This window comes from Anabrus simplex, chromosome 1 (genome assembly GCF_040414725.1).
Source record: "Anabrus simplex isolate iqAnaSimp1 chromosome 1, ASM4041472v1, whole genome shotgun sequence".
NCBI lineage: Eukaryota > Metazoa > Arthropoda > Insecta > Orthoptera > Tettigoniidae > Anabrus > Anabrus simplex.
In genome coordinates this window covers 830,619,543-830,640,204 of record NC_090265.1, presented here as the reverse complement: position 1 = coordinate 830,640,204, position 20,662 = coordinate 830,619,543, and the positions used below count along the sequence as shown (strand labels likewise).

Below are 20,662 nucleotides of genomic sequence, written 5' to 3'. Positions count from 1 at the left end.
TCAGTGGCTTGACTTGACTTACCAGCATGTATCTTCTTGTCTAATACAACTTTAACTATTTTTATTCCGTCAAATCACTAATGATAACACATATTACACTATAATGGAGCCTCCGTGGCTCGGACGGCAGCGCGTCGGCCTCTCACCACTGGATACCGTGGTTCAAATCCCGGTCACTCCATGTGAGATTTGTGTTGGACAAAGCGGAGGCGGGGCACGTTTTTTTTTCCGGGTACTCCGATTTTCCCTATCATCTTTCATTCCAGCAACACTCTCCATTCTCATTTCATAGCATCATCATGGCACAGCTTCATTGTCAACGGATAAAGCCTCTCATCTAATGGTAATCTGGCGAACACCGAATAGTTCTTTCCACCGATATAACCATCCACCACTGTCAATACATTTTGAATCTTCTCCTAGTCGAATATATTTTATGTGCTACTTTGTACAAATTACTGAGAATTAAGGCTCAGATTATTATTATTATTAATAAATCACTTTGGGAGTGGCGACTCCATCGTACTAATAGCCTATATCTGCTTCATTCATTACATCCCTGACCCGGTCAATGACTGGACAACAGATTGAACGTTTTCATTCATTACACTACAATATCATCATCATCATCATCTGTTTACCCTCCAGGTTCGGTTTTTTCCCTCGGACTCAGCGAGGGATCCCACCTCTACCGCCTCAAGGGCAGTGTCCTGGAGCTTCAGACTCTTGGTCGGGGATACAACTGGGGAGAATGACCAGTACCTCGCCCAGGCGGCCTCACCTGCTATGCTGAACAGGGGCCTTGTGGAGGGATGGGAAGATTGGAAGGGATAGACAAAGAAGAGGAAAGGAAGCGGCCGTGGCCTTAAGTTAGGTACCATCCCGGCATTTGCCTGGAGGAGAAGTGGGAAACCACGGAAAACCACTTCCAGGATGGCTGAGGTGGGAATCGAACCCACCTCTACTCAGTTGACCTCCCGAGGCTGAGTGGACCCCGTTCCAGCCCTCGTACCACTTTTCAAATTTCGTGGCAGAGCCGGGAATCGAACCCAGACCTCCGGGGGTGGCAGCTAATCACGCTAACCACTACACCACAGAGGCGGACACACTACAATATACCTGTTAAAAATAACACATTAATACACAAGTATGTTATAGTATTAGATGTTTTATATTTATTTATTGACTTGCAGTAGACTCTCGGCTATCCGGCTTAATGCAGCGGAAAGTTAAGCCGGATAGGCCGGAGTTCTATAACACTCTCATCCGACCCCAGCCGTACCATTCGAAACACCTTTCTTTATATCAAAACCCAGTTTGATTAAATACTTTCTGAATTCTTACGTAGTACATGCTAGTTATAAGCGTTTATTATGCATGAACGTACTGCACTGCACGTTTCAAAAATTATTAAACAACGGCACAGCTTCATTGTAAACGGATAAAGCCTCTCATCTAATGGTAATCTGGCGAATACCGAATAGTTTTTTCCACCGATAAAACCATCCATCACTGTCAGTAAATTCTGAATCTTCTCCTAGTCGAATATATTTTGTGTGCTACTTTGTACAAATTACTGAGACTTAAGGCTCAGATCTATGCTCAGATAAATGTATGATGATGTGGTGAACAAGCGAGATGGAGTGAAGGTTACTTCTATCTACCAAATATCACCATGACAGCTGTTTGAGACAGGGTAATATATGGCAATACTTAGGTAGATTTAATATAAAACGAATGCATGTCTATGACTCTTTTTGGATTTCATTACGACTGACTGCGATTTGAATGGAAGAAGAATTATTTTTAGTCCAGTCTTTTATCTTTTCCAGATCATTGTTCACTTTGTTAATGTCTAGTTGGATGTCTTTCAACTTAGTATACATATATAGTTGAATGCTGTCTGCGTAGGAATGATATTTACAAGCTTTTAAAAATTCTGGTATTAACTGAGTCGAGGCTGAAAATATACTGCTTCCTTGTTAACAAATATTCTTGTCTGTTCACTCCTGATATTGTCCCTTTGCATGTTTGCAATCCGCGATATCTTCATTTCGTGACATGATGCATGGGAAGATGAGGTGAAACAATATGGAATGATAGTGAAGGGAACACGACTAGAAAGAAGGAGTGACCTACGGGAGGGATAATGCTTGGAGGGGAAGAGCTTAGGAAGGCATAGAGTTTCAAGTATCTGGGAAGTATCATAGAGGAAAGTGGAAGAAATGATAAATAAATAATCGAGCGTGGAATACAAGCAGGAGCGTTTCTGAAAAGTATCAAAAGACTGTTTTGCAGCAAGGATGTCCCTCAGAGAAGCAAAGGAGTGAACCTATGTACCTTTTCTGACGTATGCAGAAGAAACTTGGGTAATGAGGCAGAGAGCTGTGACTAGGATACAGGCAAGTGAAATTAAATTTCTGAGGAGCAGGACACGAGTGACAAAAATGGGTATGATGAGAAACGAGAAGGTTAGAGATACAGTAAAAGAAGAACCGCTACAGAACAGGATAGAGGCATCTAGACTCAGCTGGTATAGACACATGAAGAGAATGACAGAGGAAAGGATACCGAGGAGGATGCACGAAATGGAGATAACAGGGAAACGACCAAGAGGAAGACCAAGAAACAGGTGGATAAAAGAAGTGGAAGAGTAAGTGCAGAGAGGAGGACAGGACTGCGCAAGAGTGAAAAGGAAGAAGTGATAGGAAGGCAAGAGGAGATGGAGAGACTTATGTTCCAAGCAGACGTGGCCAATAGCTGGAAACTGCATATGATGATGATGATGATTATTATTATTATTATTATTATTATTATTAAATGTTAATTTACACCCAGATTTACGGCCGGTTGCCCTTATTTACGTCAACTATATGAGGAGGGATACATTCAATATCATGTGTTTCTTTGGTGTGCTGTATGTAAATGAAGAGCAGTTTCTTAAGAATAACGCAATCCCCGAGCCAGAAGAATCAGATGAAGCTGAAATCCTCGGAGAAGCAGGGATTCGAACCCAGTACCCTCTAAATAAAAGCCGCAACACTAATAATTCAGCCAAAGAGTAGCCAAATTTTTAACTTTCGATATTTATCAAAAGCACTGCAAAATTGTTTTCAACCGAGCGGAGTAGCCACGCTATGGAGCCAAGCTCTGTATTCGGGAGAGGTGTGGTTTCGAACCTAACCTTAAGCTGTCCTGAGAATATTTTTCTGTGGTTTCCCATTTTCACTTACAAGCAGTTTCTATTCACAGGTCACAGCCGATTCCATCCACCTCCATTATTAATTTCGTCCTCATTAGCTACTGAACTGAAGCTGGCGTCAGGAAGAGCATCCAGCCGTCAAAGCATTCATGTAAATTCATCTCACCTCATTCACAACCCCGTATTTAGAAAATGGACTTAAATGTTAGACATATTTACTCATAACCTTTTATTTCAGTATTCTCCAGGGAATGTTTCAGATTAAAATGTTACATATTAAGGTGCGTCCACACCAAGATGTTTTAATTAACTTTGTTAATAAACACTGTTCATGAACATGTCTGCATATTAATGAACAAAATAGCGTGTTGATTAACTTTTAGAGCATGTTGATAAAGAAAGTTTCTTTAACTTTTGTGAATGAAACTTTTCATAACATTTCGTGTTTTCGTTAACATTTAGGTTGGCACATGCGCAAGGATACAATTAGAGCACGCAGATTCGTAGCGCGAAATACGATGATTTCTTATTTCTTCTAAAATTTGACGATCAAATCGCAAGCGAAATTTCTAATAAACAGTACCTTTAATTCTGTATAATATTATTTTAGCTGTGTTCTATTGTAGTTTCATTTCCAGCTTCGCTTCTCGCTGAATAACCTAACCTCCTATAATCGTTTGTATATCATCAAAATAATACTACGCCAACCTTTACCAATTCCTTGATATTGTTGTATAAAGCTTTAAACACCTCAGACACAATAACTGAAATTGGTTGTTTTGATACCGGTACTCTAGACAAATAGGTATAAGTGAAACGTCACCAGCTGCTAGAAATCTTTAAAGTTATAGCCTATCTATAAGAAAAATAGCCTGTCATTAGTGGAGCCAGTTTTCCTATAATCTGTATCATTACCTGCAATTTCAGACCCAATTACTGTCAACAAGAACTGAAAGTCATGTGGAGGCATTCTCAAGAGAATTTTGAAAATCTGCTGCATCATGAATTAAAAGTTCTGTCATAAGTGGTCTTTCCAAACTTAATTCTACTCGCCTTTCCAGTATTTTTCTTTGCCACACTTCGCGTCTGAGCTTTTCTCTAATTGTACTCATTAACATAATCAAAGCTGAAGCTGTGGGTATTTTCTTCTTCCTGACCCTACCAATTGTAACCTCACAAACAGCGATTTTGGTGTGGACACAAGATTGAAGAAGTTTGTAAACAAAAGTTTAAGTTGAGAAATGTTTTCATTAACATTTTTATTAACTTTGTTTCGTTAACATTCCTTATTAACTTTGGTGTGGACTGACCATTATACTAACAGCATAATGATAAGTGAATAATACGAAGTCCATATTTATGGTTAAGGGAAGACGATGGTTGAGAAATTTTATAATTATCATAGCTTTTGTAATATATAAGAAGGATCCGAAATGTTGCACAAAATATCTTGAACACTGTGAGTGATGATTTATTGACATGATAATCGATACTGTAAACTTCCAGTCAAATTTCAATTTTTTTTATTTATCACACCACACAAGTAAATTATTTCCAAAAACCAAGAGAAGTATTACTTTAAAAAATGTATACTCATAGTTTATCGCCTGGAGTGGTTTATTTATATTTTAATAAGATTAATTTTAAAAGTTGTAAATTTCTTGCAATTTCCTTACCTAGCAAGTAGCTACGCTGTTTCGGTCGTGTACCTGTCTACTTGCGTTCGGGAGATTGTGAGTTCTAAATCCGCTGTCAGCAGCCCTAAAGATAGTTTTCCGTGGTTTTCCGTTTTCACAACAGGAAAATATTGGGACTGTGCCTCAATTTCTGTAAGACCACGGTCACTTCGTTCCAATTCCTAGTCCTGAGCTAACCCACCGTCACAATAAGACCTGCTTGTGTTGGTGCGGCGTAAAGAAAATAGCAAAAAATGTAATTTCGTAGGAAACCAGTTAGCTATATAATAGATATATCAAAGAAACTTTCCAGTGAAATTAACACTACGTGAAGGTAGAATCTGTGGCCATCATGAAAAAACAGCCCCTACCACTGCTTGGTGTGAAAATGAGAAACCTCGTAAAACAATATTCAGGGCTGCCGAAGGTCTGAAGACATTACTAAACTGTGTGATTGAACACAGTGCTGCAGCAGGTCTGCATTTAAATACGATAAGACCAAAGTAATGGTCATAAGCAAACATGCCATTCAACCCGTGGTTGGCACATCACTGAAGGAAGTCCAACGCTATAAGTATCTCGGCAGCGTACTTGAGGAACAATGCTGTTGAAATTAGGTCCCGGATTGAACAGGCATGGACTGTATTCAAGAGAATGAGCAAACTTCTCTGTAATAGGGACTTCAAGATCAATCTCCGTATACTTTTACTTCAGTTTTATGTATTTTCTGTCTTATTTTAGGGCGCCGAGACTTAGATCCTAACAGAGAACACCACCAAAACACTTCGATCTTTTTGAGATGTGGTACTACCAGCGCCTACTCAGAATATCATGGGTTGACAGAATACGTAATACTGAAGTACTCAAACGCCTGAACAAAGAGCTAGAAGTCACGTACAATATCAAAAAGAAGATACTTGAGTTATTTGACCATATCATTCGAAATGAAATGAAATGAAATGAAATGAAATGAAATGGCGTATGGCTTTTAGTGCCGGGAGTGTCCGAGGACATGTTCGGGTCGCCAGCTGCAGGTCTTTTGAATTGACGCCCATACGTGACCTGCGCACCTGGTGGTGGTGGTGGTGATGATGATGATGATGATGAAGACGACACATACACCCAGTCCCTGAGCCAGTGGAATTAACCAATGATGGTTAAAATTCCCGACCCTCCCGGGAATCGAACCCGCGACCACTGTGACCAAAGGAGATAACCATTTAGCCATGCAGCCGGACATCATTCGAAATGACAAATATAGATTCCTTCAGCTTGTCTTATAAGGTAAAATTGAAGGAAGAAGAAAGGGGGAAGAAGGAGAATATCTTGGTTCCAGACTCTACGAGAATGGTATGGGCTCAGTACCCCCAGTCTTTTCCGAGTTGCTGATAACAAGAACCAGATCGCCCTGATGACAGCCGACATCCAATGAGGATATGGTGTAATAAGAAGAAGAATACGGTAGGATTTCAACCCACTATCTCAGAATGCAAGTTAACAGCTGCGCGACCCTAACCGCATGCCATCTCTCTCGGTCCTTTGACTTATATAATCCGTGTCTATATTTAAATTATAATGTGACACTCCTGTATGAGCCGCCGTTAGTGATAATGCAGGTACTTACCAACATGAAACCCAGCACCACTCGGAGGATGATCACTGCAACGTAATGCAGATTGGCAGCTAGCGGCGTTAACAGCGTAACAATTGAAGCGACCAGCATTGAGTAGCCGAAGACTCGGCGACCACCAACGATCTCGGCAAGCCGTCCTCCTGGGAGTTCTGTACAGATGTATCCCCAGAAAAAAGAGCCGAGGATCATGTTCTGAAGGTATTCGTCCCATTCGTAGCGTGTCTGCTCTAGCTCCTCCTGAAACAATAAGATGAAGCTTCATATTTTGGACAGGCTTACTAAATGTATTACCAATAATCATTTTAAAAAAGGAAAAAGAGCAGCTCGCCTCGTGGCCATGCTCGTTAAAGCTTCAGGTCTATATGGTACATGTACGTGGCATATACTCAAAAATTATTTTTAAATTCGTTAGTTTCTTTTAAATAGGTTCTTCAGAGTAATTGCTATGTATCATGTTAAACATTTAACTAAATATTAATTTCTTATTCGGGATTCATGAAGCAGAAAACACTCCGGAGCCCAAGATTTAATAAATAAATAAATAAATAAATAAATAAATAAATAAATAAATAAATAAAGTACACACCAAAAACACCTGTTTAATTAAGAGGAATTAATATAAAGCTTATTTAATTAATTACTAGCTCTAATACCCGGCTCTGTTCAGGCACTTCATTTGAATGTTTAATTTAAGATTTGCATTAACTACGTAGGTCGAGTCATGGCAACTATTGTTTTTTCTCGCGAATAGGAGACAAGATATGCATTTAGGAACGTACGGTATGTACTTCTTTTTTTTTTGCTAGTTGCTTTACGTCGCACCGACACACATAGGTCTTATGGCGACGACGGGACAGGAAAGGGCTAGGAGTGGGAAGGAAGCGGCCGTGGCCTTAATTAAGGTACAGTCCCAGCATTTACCTCGTGAGAAAATGGGAAACCACGGAAAACCATTTTCAGGGCTGCCGACAGTGGGGTTCGAACCTACTATCTCCCGAATACTGGATACTGGCCGCACTTAAGCGACTGCAGCTATCGAGCTCGGTACGGTATATACTTGCGTATGATGCCACTAGATGGTGTATGTAAACAACAGTGTGGGTCTAAGCATGCCCCCAAGTTCAGTGTGTGAGTGAGAGCGTCACAAAGTGGAAGTCAACAAGCAGGAGCAACGATCGTATATTAAAATATCAGTTCTCCGCGGCAGAACTGCACGCCAATGCCATGCAGAGCTAGGGGAAGCATTAGGTGGACAACGGTTTGCTAACAAAGAGGACATTGTAACAGCATTTCGGGAGAGGTGTCACACGTTAGCGATACACACAGCGAATGGTATTCAGCGCCTGTCCCACCGCTGGCAACGCACAGTGGAAACCTTGGGTGATTATTTCGAAGTTCTGTAATCAATGGAGACCTGTCCTTTGTACGTAGTCTTATGTATCTGCTGTCTATACCATAATAAAATTATGTTTACCAATGGCCTGTGTTCTGTCACCTACGAGAATCTCCTGAAGTCAGAATTTGACTTCAGGCACTATGCGTAAGTACATGCACTAAATTTCCAAATGCATATCTTAGATTTTCCGTGTTGTCTCCTGTTCGAGAAAAAAATGGTTGCCTTGACTTATGACTCGTCCGTATTTATAGTGATTTTTTTAAGATTTCTTTATTATGACTAACTGATAGTTTACGAAATATTTTGCAAATTTATTGTTATGTGTTTAATTTTAAGTTTTAGTTTGAGATAATAATTTCCAGTCAAACTATTTTCCTTGTGGCAGCCCAGATTGCCAGGGAAGTAGCTGACCCTTTCAAACAATAATAAAAGTAAGTTATAACTGTGTGTATTTACGTCTCGCTTTATAGATATAATGTACATGATTCCAACTCTCACATGGAATGTCGCCTATCAGGCTAGGGATACCGAAATCTGTGAACTCAACTCAGATGTCCGACTCGTTGGCTGAACGGTCAGCGTACTGGCCTTCGGTTCAGAGGGTCCCGGGTTCGATTCCAGGCCGGGTCGGGGATTTTAACCTTAATTGGTTAATTCCAACGGCACGGGGGCTGGGTGTATGTGTTGTCTTCATCATCATTTCATCCTCATCACGACGCGCAGGTCACCTACGGACGTCAAATAGAAAGACCTGCACCTGGCGATCCGAACCCATCCTGGGATATCCCGGCTCTAAAAGCCATACGACATTTCATTTTTCAACTCAGATATTCTTGTTCACCCCTTCTCAACCCCCATGTCCATGGAGACTGATCATGGACTTAAGCGGCACCCAGAGTGTCGCAATTCATCTCAGCAACCACGAAAGCCATGGATTCGATACTATTTTCGATTAATTTTATGCGCCACCTTCCTTCAACTCCAGATAGTAAATCATATGTGTACCAAGTTTAGTTGAAATTGCTCCAGTGGTTTAAAAGGAGATGTGGAAACGTACTTCATAAAACACGGCAGCAAGTTCCCATCCTCCTATAACATCATTTCTTACATGACTATCATAATACACAGTAAGTCGCTGTCGCCTAGCGACAATCTGTCCATCAACGTCAATCCAAATGTTTGTCATTAAATGAATTATATAAAATTACTCATAATAAAAAACTACCTATCAGATTTCGTTCAAAACACTTTCGAAACCCTCTCAGGAGTAATAAGAGCAAATTGTGAAATTTTCAGTGAAATCGGTCCAGTAGTCTCTGAGTCAATTCGAGACGAACAAACAAATAGTCATTTTTATATATTAGAAGAAGATAACGCCTTGAAGTCTTGAGGAATCCATTATTTCCGGTTATGCATCCAAACCACTCCTTATAATTATCCAGAATAATGAAAAGTCAACTTGAAATCGAAACAGAATGAGAGAACTGCGACACAGAGGTTACAGGTCTGTTATGGTAAACAGGGAGACCGCAATCTATCACAGCAGAACAGTTGTTTGTGACTGACTCCACCACGCCCTAACACCACGAATGAATTATGCCCGTAACTGCCTCGTAACCTCGAATACCTGGTTATTGTGGTCCAGTGTCGAAACAAGCACTCACGGATCATTAACAACATGGCGTAGTTATCTTACTCTTGTGTTCCTTCATCCTTCTCCTTGCATTTCCTGTTTGTGCACACCTCAGGGGCTGGAAATGGAAGGATTTCAATTCTGTATTTCTGTGTAACTCAACGCATTATAAATTTGATATTTTTATTTTCGGTGGCCGTGATAGTTAAGGCGTCAAGTCTATACTATCTGACACCGTGGTTAAGCGATTCGAGTCCTGTTGAACTTCCGCTGCAGCGAGACATACAGAGCCATGGCACACTGAAAGAATCATACGCTAAGACGGGCTCTCGTTCTCAGCTCATTTGAAAATAATACCCATTTACATTCACTGTCCTCTTCTTACAGGGAGGTTTAAATAGTAGATGGATTTATTTGCAGCGTTAAAAAGGTAGTCTAAACATAATTTCAAAGTAACTAGCTAGTAAATATGTAGTAGAGGTGGCGGTATACAATTTCTAATCACTATATTGCGTGCCAAATGCCTGTATTCAATTCCAGACCTCTCCACAGTGTGCATATGGAGTGAGGGAATGTGACGCCGTTGATGGTAATTCGCCCGTCGAATGGAGATGTTAAGCCTCGAGCAGAACCCTTGGTACTATTCGATAGGAATGGGATATGGGCCGGCATCGTGTTTCACCCAATCCCTTGCTCTTATCATATATCACGTCATTCATTTCATCTCATTAACTTTCCTGACTTGGTTGACGTCTGGAAGGACATCCGGTTTTAAAAACTCGCTGCGAAGGTTCATCTCACTCCATTAGCGTTGGCTGCTGAGTGTGTGATTCGAAGAAGTGCATCGATTCATTGAAGTGTCGGAGTGAATCGATTCACAGGAACGGCGAGCTCACGGCACACAATTCAGCTGACTCGCAGCAGACAGTGCTGAGTGGCTCACTCACGGATCGGTGAGACACAAGCCACACACGAAAAAATGAAATGACGTATGGCTTTTAGTGCTGCGAGTGTCCGAGGACATGTTCGGATCGCCAGGTGCAGGTCTTTTGATTTGACTCCAGTAGGCGACCTGCGCGTCGTAATGAGGATGAAATTATGATGATGATGATGATGATGAAGACGACACATACACCCAGCCCCGTGCCAGCGAAGTTAACCAGTGAAGGTTAAAATTCCCGACCCTGCCGGGAATCGAATCCGGGTCAATCGAACTCTGTGGTCAAAGGCCAGCACGCTAACCACGTAGCCATAGAGTCGGACACCCACACACGGTTCATTATCGGCACACTGGACATTGGCGGGGAGCCGAACTTCCGCTGCGGGCGAGACATACAGAACCATAGCACACTGAAAGAATCGTACTCAATCACGGCTCAGTCAGAAAAAATACAAACACGGTTCTTATCAGCACAGTGGACATTGGCGGGGAGCCGAACTTCCGCTGCAGCAAGACATACAGAGCCATAGCACACTGAAAGAATCGTACGCTAAGACGGGCTCTCGCTCTCAGCTCATTTGAAAATTATACCCATTTACATTCACTGCCCTCTTCTTACAGGGAGGTTTAAATAATATATGGATTTATAATTCCAAAGTAACTAGCTAGTAAATAGGTAGATTATTAGGTTCTTCTATTTATTAGTTTAATGAATCAGTATTATAACTTAGCTGACATTCGACAATTAATTCAACTCAGCTCTCTAGCCTACCTCGTGACTCTAAGTCATGCTCGTGACCACACGAAATTGTCTGTTTTATATTGGGATGAACCGCTCAATATTTTCTCAATTAGTATGTCGCATCACTGAACAAGACTTCAGAAATCGAATCACGAGATCACCGGTGTTCGTGGACAGTGGGTGAGCCCATGAGCTTAAATGAAAAGATGTTGAATCAGAAAACCACAGGCCTACTCCGCATCTCGGGCAGCCTATACAAAATATGACGATTTAAAACATCCTCTACTGATATAAAGAGACATATTTTCAAAGATAACCGAGCGAGTTGGCCATGCGGTTAGGGTCGCGTAGCTACGAGCTTGCACTCGGGGGATGGTGGGTTCGAATCCTACCGTCGGCAGCCGTTAAGATGCTTTTCCGCGGTTTCCTACTTTCACACCAGGCAAATGCTGGTGTTTTACCTTAATTAAGGCCACGGCAGCTTCCTTTCTACTCTTACCTCATCGTCGCCATAAGGCATCTCTGTGTCGGTGTGAGGTAAGCAACGTATTTGACTTATATTTAAAATGTAGGCCACTTATTGCGAACACAGGTATTTTAAGTCTAATTCTATATAATAGAGTTGTGACTTTCAGAGAATATAAAATGCAGTCTAGCCCAAGCAAGAAAGGTCTTTCATAAGACAAGGAATTTGCTCACTTCGAATTTTGATACAGGAATTAGAAAGACTTTTCGGAGACTTTCGTCTGGAGCGTGGCATTGTATGGAAGTGAAACATGGACGATAACGAGCTCAGAAAGAAAGAGAGTAGGAGCTTTTGAAATGTGGTGTTACAGAAGAATGCTAAAGGTGAGATGGGTAGATCGAATCACAGATGTAGAGATACTGAATCGAATTCGTGAGATGAGAAAGATTTAGCTAAATTTGACCAGAAGAAGAGGCAGAATGATAGGGCATTCCTTAAGACACTCAGGTCTTGTTTAGCAAATTTTTGAGGGAAGTGTAGGTGGAGAAAGCGGTGGGGGTAGACCTAGGTATGAATATTACAAACAGATTAGGGTAGATGTAAGATGTAGTAGATACGTAGAAATGAAAAGTTTAGCGCATGGTAGGGTGGCATGGAGGTCTGCATCAAACCAATCTATGGTCTGATGACCCAAACAACAATTAATATATTTGTAATGATTAGATTCAAAATAGAAATCCATCATATTCTGTGTCTATGATCAGGATATAAACAGCCACGCAATACTACAAGCTCGCTTGCTTTTTGCTTTTATACACGAAGTTTGGCTTGATCTAGTTTATATTACCGTACCGAACAGCTACTAGCGTAGTTGCTGGTTTTAATTATGACCGGCAATATTCAGCAGCTGCAGAACAGATTATCGATAAGATTCCTTCTGTTTAGCAACATATCTCTACCTCACCATGACCTATATGACACCCAGTGACTCAGTGAAGATACTAGGTCACTATGTCGTGGTTCGAATTCCATTCGGATCCAACTCGAGTTGAAAAATCTCAGTTAATATCACTCTTTTGATGAACCAAAAATTGCACATCGGAAGCGTCATATCAAAGGACTTAGAATGAATAGGTTACCAGAACACGCAATTAAGCAAGCATAAAAATAACTATGAATTAATGAGGTATTTCAGTGCACCGCACAAACATAACTATTGAGGAAGTTTTACAGGACGACATTAGATTTCGTAGCTAATTTCATGAAATTAATTGCATGAACATTTTTTGCATGGAGAGACTAATCTATACAGTAATTTCATGAAAGCTATTGTATTTCTCTTCAGTATTATTTTTAAAACGGATGCTCAAGTAATTATTAATAATAATAATAATAATAATAATAATAATAATAATAATAATAATAATAATAATAATAATAATAATAATAATAATAATAGTGTTATAGAAATCGATTTTCAACCCTGTTAGTGGGATCCAACTGGTGTCCAGTTGGCCATTTTTGTTCTGTACGTAAAATTTCTTCAACACGTACTATGTAGATTACGTACAACAGGACCGAATAGGTTGAAAGTCGATTTCTATTATAATGTGGTCGTGAAAATTCAATATTCAATAATAATGTTATTGGATTAACGTTCTACTAACTACCTTTACGGTTTTCGGACAAGCCGAGGTGCCGAATTTCGTTCCGCAGGAGTTCTTTTGCGTACCAGTAAATCTGCCGACGCGAGGTTGACATATTTGAAAACCTTCAAATACCACCGGACTGAACCAGGATCGAATTTGGCAAGTTGGGGTCAGAATGCCACCACAACAGCCAGAGCCAGTCAGCCCGGCGCTCAAGTAATTGCAGCTGCTAGAATAGTCGCAGAGATGTAACTGCTGACCTTAACGTTAGAGATGAAGGAAAAAATTCTAGTCCGGAAAAGGTCTTGGATAAAGAGAAGATTATATTTAGGATGCTCTGAATCATTACTGAAGGAGATAGTAGTAGTAGTAGTAGTAGTAGTAGTAGTAGTAGATTCCCGAAAGTTCTCACAATCATTTACGAGTGACTTCGGAAAAATTCAGTTTTTTACTTGAAGAAGTTGCAAATGCAATCATTTGAAGAACGCGAGTGAACTGGTTCTCCTGATTGTTAAAATTACTACATATCCCAGTCCATTCTAATTGTATTATGTATTTGCCAATGAATGTCTTTCCGGAAGTTCATTGCGATTTATACGTGTAGCGAAGCGCACAGTTACCATTAGTTAATAATATTTCTCTCTCTCTCTCTCTCTCTCTCTCTCTCTCTCAAACACAGCGCCAATACCAGCAGACGGGATTACATACTACCCGCGGTAACCCAACTTGCAGCGGGCTTAGTTTTGAAATAAAAACACGAAGTAAAATCATTAAAGTTCGTAGACAGGCCGTCTAGTGTCGCTGTGGTGCATTGTAGCGGAGAGTTTGCACCACAGGATGTTGCCGTGACAGTTCTTTGCTAGTCCCAGCAGGAGGCAGTTGCGTGCATACAGTATAAGCAGACCTACGGTCTGTGTTGTAAAGGGTAGGGCCGGAACTTGAGAATATTGTGGTTTGAGCAACGGGCAAATTTCAAGTCCTGCCAAAAATTAGACAAATCCGCTAACCAGACGTTTGACATGAACAAGTCGAAATCACCCGGATCACCACGACGAGAAAAAGACGCGAAAAGACAGATTAAAAGACTATGTGATCCTTGAACTGTTAGCTCCACTCCAGGACAATATTAACTCTATACGTACACACGTGTAAACTGTGTTGCCTACACTGTAAATGCCAGTCCAAGAAGTTAGTGACTGCAGTACAAAAGTGTACGCCATATTGCCTACACTGTAGGCACCAGTCCACGAACTTACTGACTGTAGTGGCATAATCTTGCCCTTGCCATGCCCATGTCTCCAAAGAAAGCCGTTTCAATATTAAAAACGGAATACTTCTCATGTGCTGAGCGTCCTAGAAGTATCAGTTATCGTACACATCGGAACAGTGCAGGATTCGGGTTCAACTACCAAGGTCAATCACTTTCGTCATACAGGAAAAGGAAATCTAAAAGAGGTGTTTCTAGTGTGACGAAAATGTTTTCGAGCTTTTGCGAGGTTAATTGACATGGGTACAAAATCAAAACCTTATTAGAAATTCTCTCAAATGGACTCTAATTTTCGAGATTTCAGCATTTCAATTTTCAAACCATCATATACGCCAGTAGGGGCCGCCTGGCCGAGGCGGTAAAGGCGTACTCGGTTCGCCCGGAAGGACGTGGGTTCGATTCCCCGTCTGGAAGTCGTAAAATTTAAGAAATGAGATTTCCACTTCCGGAGGTGCATATGGTTCACTCATCCTTCACCAAAAATGAGTACCAGGTTAATTCCTGCGGGCAAAGGCAGCCGGGCGTAGAGCTAACCACTCTACGCCATCAAGTGCCGAGGTTACGAATAGTGGAAGCCTTTACCTTCCACCACTCCCAGGGCCTTCATGGCCTGTACGGAGATGACTTTTCTTTTTTATATATACACCAGTATTTAGAGAAGCGTACCATAGTGGTCTAAGTGGTGCCTCGTGAAGGAAGGTGCATGTGTTCGAGTCCACAGCAAGTCATTTTTGTATTTAATATCAAAATTATTCGTGCTCCATGCTGTTGTATTTAAAGGGATGTCTGGTTTTATACGTCCTTTTATTGATATGTTTGTTAAGTTTGTTAAGTTTTCAGTGTCGACGTAGTTAAATGTAACAAAAACTTTTCAGGCTGTCAAACGCACAGCAATTGCAATAGAAATTATAACACTATAAACATACCTGTAAAAATACACACTATTACACAAAGAATGACATGTTTCGTTCTACAAGAACATCCTCACATTCTATCAAATCACTTAAAACATGCTTATATATGTACAGTATGGTTTACGTTGAGTAAACTTGTCAATGATAGTTTAATGATAATACGAACCAGCATTGAGAAAAAATAAATTTAAATTTGCAAGTACTAATATAATGAAAACCTTCTGTACTTATCTACTGCCGATGAAAAATGAAATGTCGTATGGCTTTTAGTGCCGGGATATCCCAGGACGGGTTCGGCTCGCCAGGTGCAGGTCTTTCCATTAGACACCCGTAGGTGACCTGCGCGTCGTGATGAAGATGAAATGATTATGAAAACAACACATACACCCAGCTCCCGTGCAATTGGAATTAACCAATTAAGGTTAAAATCCCCAACCCGGCCGGGAATCGAACCCGGGACCCTCTGAACCGAAGGCCAGTACGCTGACCGTTCAGCCAATCAGTCGGACTAGACTGCCGATGCTAAGTCCGTTGTCACCATTCACTATGTCAGTCCTGAATTGACAAGTTTACGCAACTTAAACAATACTGTACATATATAAGCATGTTTTAAGTGATTTGATAGAATCTGAGGATGTTCTTGTAGAACGAAACATGTCATTTTCTGTATAATAGTGTGTATGTTTAAAGGTATGTTTATAGTGTTATAATTTATATTGAAATTGTTGTGTGTTTGACAGACTGAAAAGTTTCTGTTACTTTCATTGATATAATTAATTTTATTCCAATATTTAACCATAAAATCGCTTGCTATGTGTAGCACATACAAAAATCATTCTCCTAATATACAGTCTTGAAATGTAAAGAACAATATTTAATGCTATATTGCTACAAGACCTATCGTGTCAGAAATAGCATACAGTTAAATACAAACTTACGAAATACGATATAACGCACTGTAAGAAAAATACAGAGAATCGAAAGAAAAACGAAAATAAAGAAATAAACGATTCCATGCATGTTACATTAGAAAACTAGTACCTTCTCTACTACGCTACGAGATCGCTTTTCTGAATGTCGGCCTGTACAGGGTGGTCGGAAATAACGTGAACCACATATGTGAGAGTTAGAGGATTGGTCATACTGATACGTAATTTGAAACAAATAATTCGATATTTCGTACCATTGTCATTTTATCAGTGGCTGAAGTTAGCCAATCAGATAGCTTCGCGGGTGAATTCAGAGGGTGCTGCTAAATCTGAACGTGGCTTACGACCGACTTGAGAACGCTAGTCCAAGAAAAAACTTCGCCATGGGAGATATTAAAAACGGACCTTCGATCTGACAGGACCGTGCCTTAGCAAATACGCTGTACGATGGCAGCAGCTGAAATCAACGGAGGTATGTGTGTGTGAGAGAGAGAGAGAGAAATTGATATTGACTTCTCTGCATGGCTCTCAAGCAGGTCTTAAGCCATGTCCAGGTTTCGCAGCATCAACATCCCTCACAAAGCCCATTTGAATTCGGCCACGAAGCGATTTACTTGGCTAACTTCAGCAGCTGATACAGTAAAATGAAAATAGTACGAGATCGATTGTTTTCAAATTATTTATCAGTATGACCAAGCTTCCAACGCTCATATACCAGGTTCATTTTGTTTCCGACCACCCTGCATGACAGCTCATAACTGCGATTTGAGAATGTAAATGCCAGAATATCGTAAATTAAAATCCATTCAAGTTTTCAAATAGATATTGATTGTATAGAGCCTCTGTGGCTCAGGCGGTAGCGCGCCACCCTCTCAACGCTGGGTGCCGTGGTTCAAATCCCTATCACTCCACATGAGATTTGTGCTGGACAAAGAGGAGGCGCGACAGGTTTTTCTCCGGATACTCCGGTTCTCTCTATCATCTTTCATTCCAGCAACACTCTCCAATATAATTTTATTTCAGCCGTCAGTCATTAATCATTGCCCCAGAGGAGTGCGACAGGATTCAACAGCCGGTACAGTCCCTATCCTCGCCGCTAGAATCAATTCGATTCTATCATTCCATTCGTAACCCGGTCGAATGACTAGAAACAGGCTGTTCATTTTCATTGATTGTCTAGCCACTTAATAATATCAAGAAAGTTCGGCGGAATCCCCTTGGAAGTTTCCAACGTACCTAAATTTCTCCCCGTGAAATGAACACAAACGGGACAGCTTAACTAGAAGTAGATAACAGGAAGAACACACTGACAGCATATTACAAGTAATTTCACCATTACACAGTAGATAAGAGCTCAAAGACACACTTGTTGAGTCCTTAGCAACTACCATGAGTTACATCGAACGATAAGGAAGTAAACTGCAAACCGAAGATAAGAACACGGAATAAAGTTGTTTGTTATGAAGAGGGCTTTCGAGTGTTCGTTATCGTGATGAACTACACATTCGAAGAGAGAAGGTCGTCTTGAAAATCACGTGTGTACTCTCACCTCAAGTAATCGCAGAATGAACTTGCGGAGATAGATTCAAGTTGCTTTACGTCGCACCGACACCGATAGGTCTTAAGGCGAGGATACGATAGGATAGGAAGGGGCTAGAGTGAGAAATAATCAGCCGTGGCCTTAATTAAGACACAGCCCCAAAACTTCACTGGTGTGAAAATGAGAAACCATGGAAAACCACCTTCAGGTCTGCCGACACTGGCAATTGAACCTACTATCACCCGAATGCCAGCTCACAGCTGCGCGGCCCTAACCGCACGGCCAACTCGCTCGGTGAAATATATGCATTCAACCTGCTGTTCCTTGGAAGGGTACTTCTAACCTATCAACATTATCTGTGAAATAGTATGCTAGAAAACAACTGAAAACATTTATATTAAAACTCAACTGAACGACACTGTTATTGCTTACACTTATTTCTGCCAGCTTCCTCGCATTTTCGTACCCGACCTCTCGTGGTCAACTTCTGTTCTCCTCCGACACGAACGGCGTTAAGTTTTTGAAGACTAAGAAAGGTTCATTTCCACGCCCTTTGCAGCCCTTCTCATTCATTTCCCGATACCCTCATACTTCGAAATCTTCGTGTTCCTACATTTCTTCCTGTACTGAGTGTTAAGAGCGAATGTGTGTCAAGTTGTACTTAGACGCCGAATACCTAAATGTCAGGCCCCTTTAATCAACAAACAGTATCATCATCATCATCATCATCATCATCATCCAGTTGTACTTCCCCTTTAAAGAATAATCACTACCACCAATCATTGGCGCACGTTGTTGTTTGAGGCATCAGTTTATACATTGATTTGATGCAGCCTCCTATGTCGCCCTATTCTGTACTAACCTTTCCACTTCTACGTAATTACTACATCCTACATCTGCTCTAATCTGTTTGTCGTATCCATACCTCGATCAACTCATTCCGTTCTTACTACCTACACTTCCTGCAAAAACCAATTGAACAAGTCCTGGATGTCTTAAAATGTGCCGCATCATTCCATCTATTCTTTTCGCCAAATTTAGCCAAATCAATCTCCTCTCAACAATTCGATTCATTATCTCTCCTTTCGTGATTCGATCTACTCATCTCACCTTCAGATTATTCTGTAACACCACATTTCAAAAGCTTCTATTCTCCTTCTTTGGTACAAGAATAATGAGAATATGCTATGCATCCAAAGGAAAGTTTGAAACACAATAGCTTTGACGTTAATAATACGTTAGGTAATATTCGTTCACGATATTTCAATATCATAGAATGAAATAAACATAGCCCACCCAGTCCCGCGGGACTAAATTTAGGCACCTCGGCATCTCCGAAAACCCAAAAAGTAGTTAGTTGAATAAAGATTCACAGAAATAAGTAAAAGTTATCTATTGCGATTATGTCTTCAAACTAAAAACGAGTGAGATATTAATCAAAAGGGTGCTTACCCTGCTTTTATTTATTTATTTATTTATTTATTTATTTATTTATTTATTTATTTATTTATTTATTTATTTATTTATTTATTACCTGGAGTGTCCGAGGACATGTTCGGCTCGCATGGCGCAGGTCCTTCTATTTAGCGCCCATGAATGACCTGCGAGTCTGAGTATAAGATGATGATGAGTGTCGGTACGTAGCCTTCTCCTATCGAATAACACCAACATTACTGCGTTTATGGGGTGAAAGTTCCTTGAGGCGATCACAGTAAGTACCGAGGTGTTAATATAAGGAAAGATCTTCATTGGAGTAATCACATTAATAGAATTGTAAATAAAGGGTATAGATTTCTGCACATGGTTAAGAGGATAATTTGGGGCTGTAGTGAAGAAGCAAAGGAGAGGGCACATATGTCTCTGGTGAAACTCCAACTAGAGTATGGTTTCAGAGTTTGGGACCCTCAGCAGGATTACTTCATTGGAGAACTGGAAAAAAAAAGTCCAAAGAAAAGTAGCTCGATTTGTTCTGGGCGATTTCCGACAAAATAGTAGCGTTACAAAAATGTTGCAAAGTTTGGGCTGGGAAGACTTGGGAGAAAGGAGTCGAGTTGCTCGACTAAATGATATGTTCCGAGCTGTCAGTGGAGAGATGGCGTGGAATGACATCAGTAGACGAATAAGTCCGAGTGGTGTTTTCAAACGTAGGGAAGATCACAATATGAAGATAAAGTTGGAATTCGAAAGGACAAAATGGGGCAAATATTCGTCTATGGGAATGGGAGTTAGGGATTGGAATAATTTATCAAGGGAGATGATCAATAAATTTCCAAATTCTTTCCAATTATTTAAGAAAAGACTAGGTAAACAACAGATAGGAAATCTGCTACCTGGGTGACTGCCCGAAAGGCAGATCATTGATTGATTGATTGATTGATTGATTGATTGATTGATTGATTGATTGATTGATTGATTGATTGATTGATTGATTGATTGATTGATTGATTGATTGATTGATTGATTGATTGATTGATTGATTGATTGATTGATTGATTGACGAATCGCCATCGACAGCTTAATATATCTTCACTCCGTATGAATACTGCGGAGAGATTTGGAATTGAATCCAGGCTTTTGGCTCACAATCTAGTGAATAGAAATTGTATACCACGACTTCTCCTACTCTGCGGTTGATATTTTTCCACCAACGAGACTTGAACCGGATAACCATGGTG

At 40.5% G+C, this 20,662-nt stretch overlaps 1 protein-coding gene across 3 annotated transcripts in view; it reads right to left on the bottom strand.

Annotated features, from left to right (window-relative positions):
* Window positions 1-20,662, bottom strand: part of LOC136857599 (sialin) — a 380,389-nt gene that overhangs the window by 131,436 nt on the left and 228,291 nt on the right. For all 3 annotated transcript variants that reach the window (XM_067136381.2, XM_067136380.2, XM_068225248.1), the window contains one exon: window positions 6,503-6,748. In XM_067136381.2, the coding sequence (XP_066992482.2) occupies window positions 6,503-6,748 (246 nt within the window). The remainder of the gene's footprint in view (window positions 1-6,502; window positions 6,749-20,662) is intronic.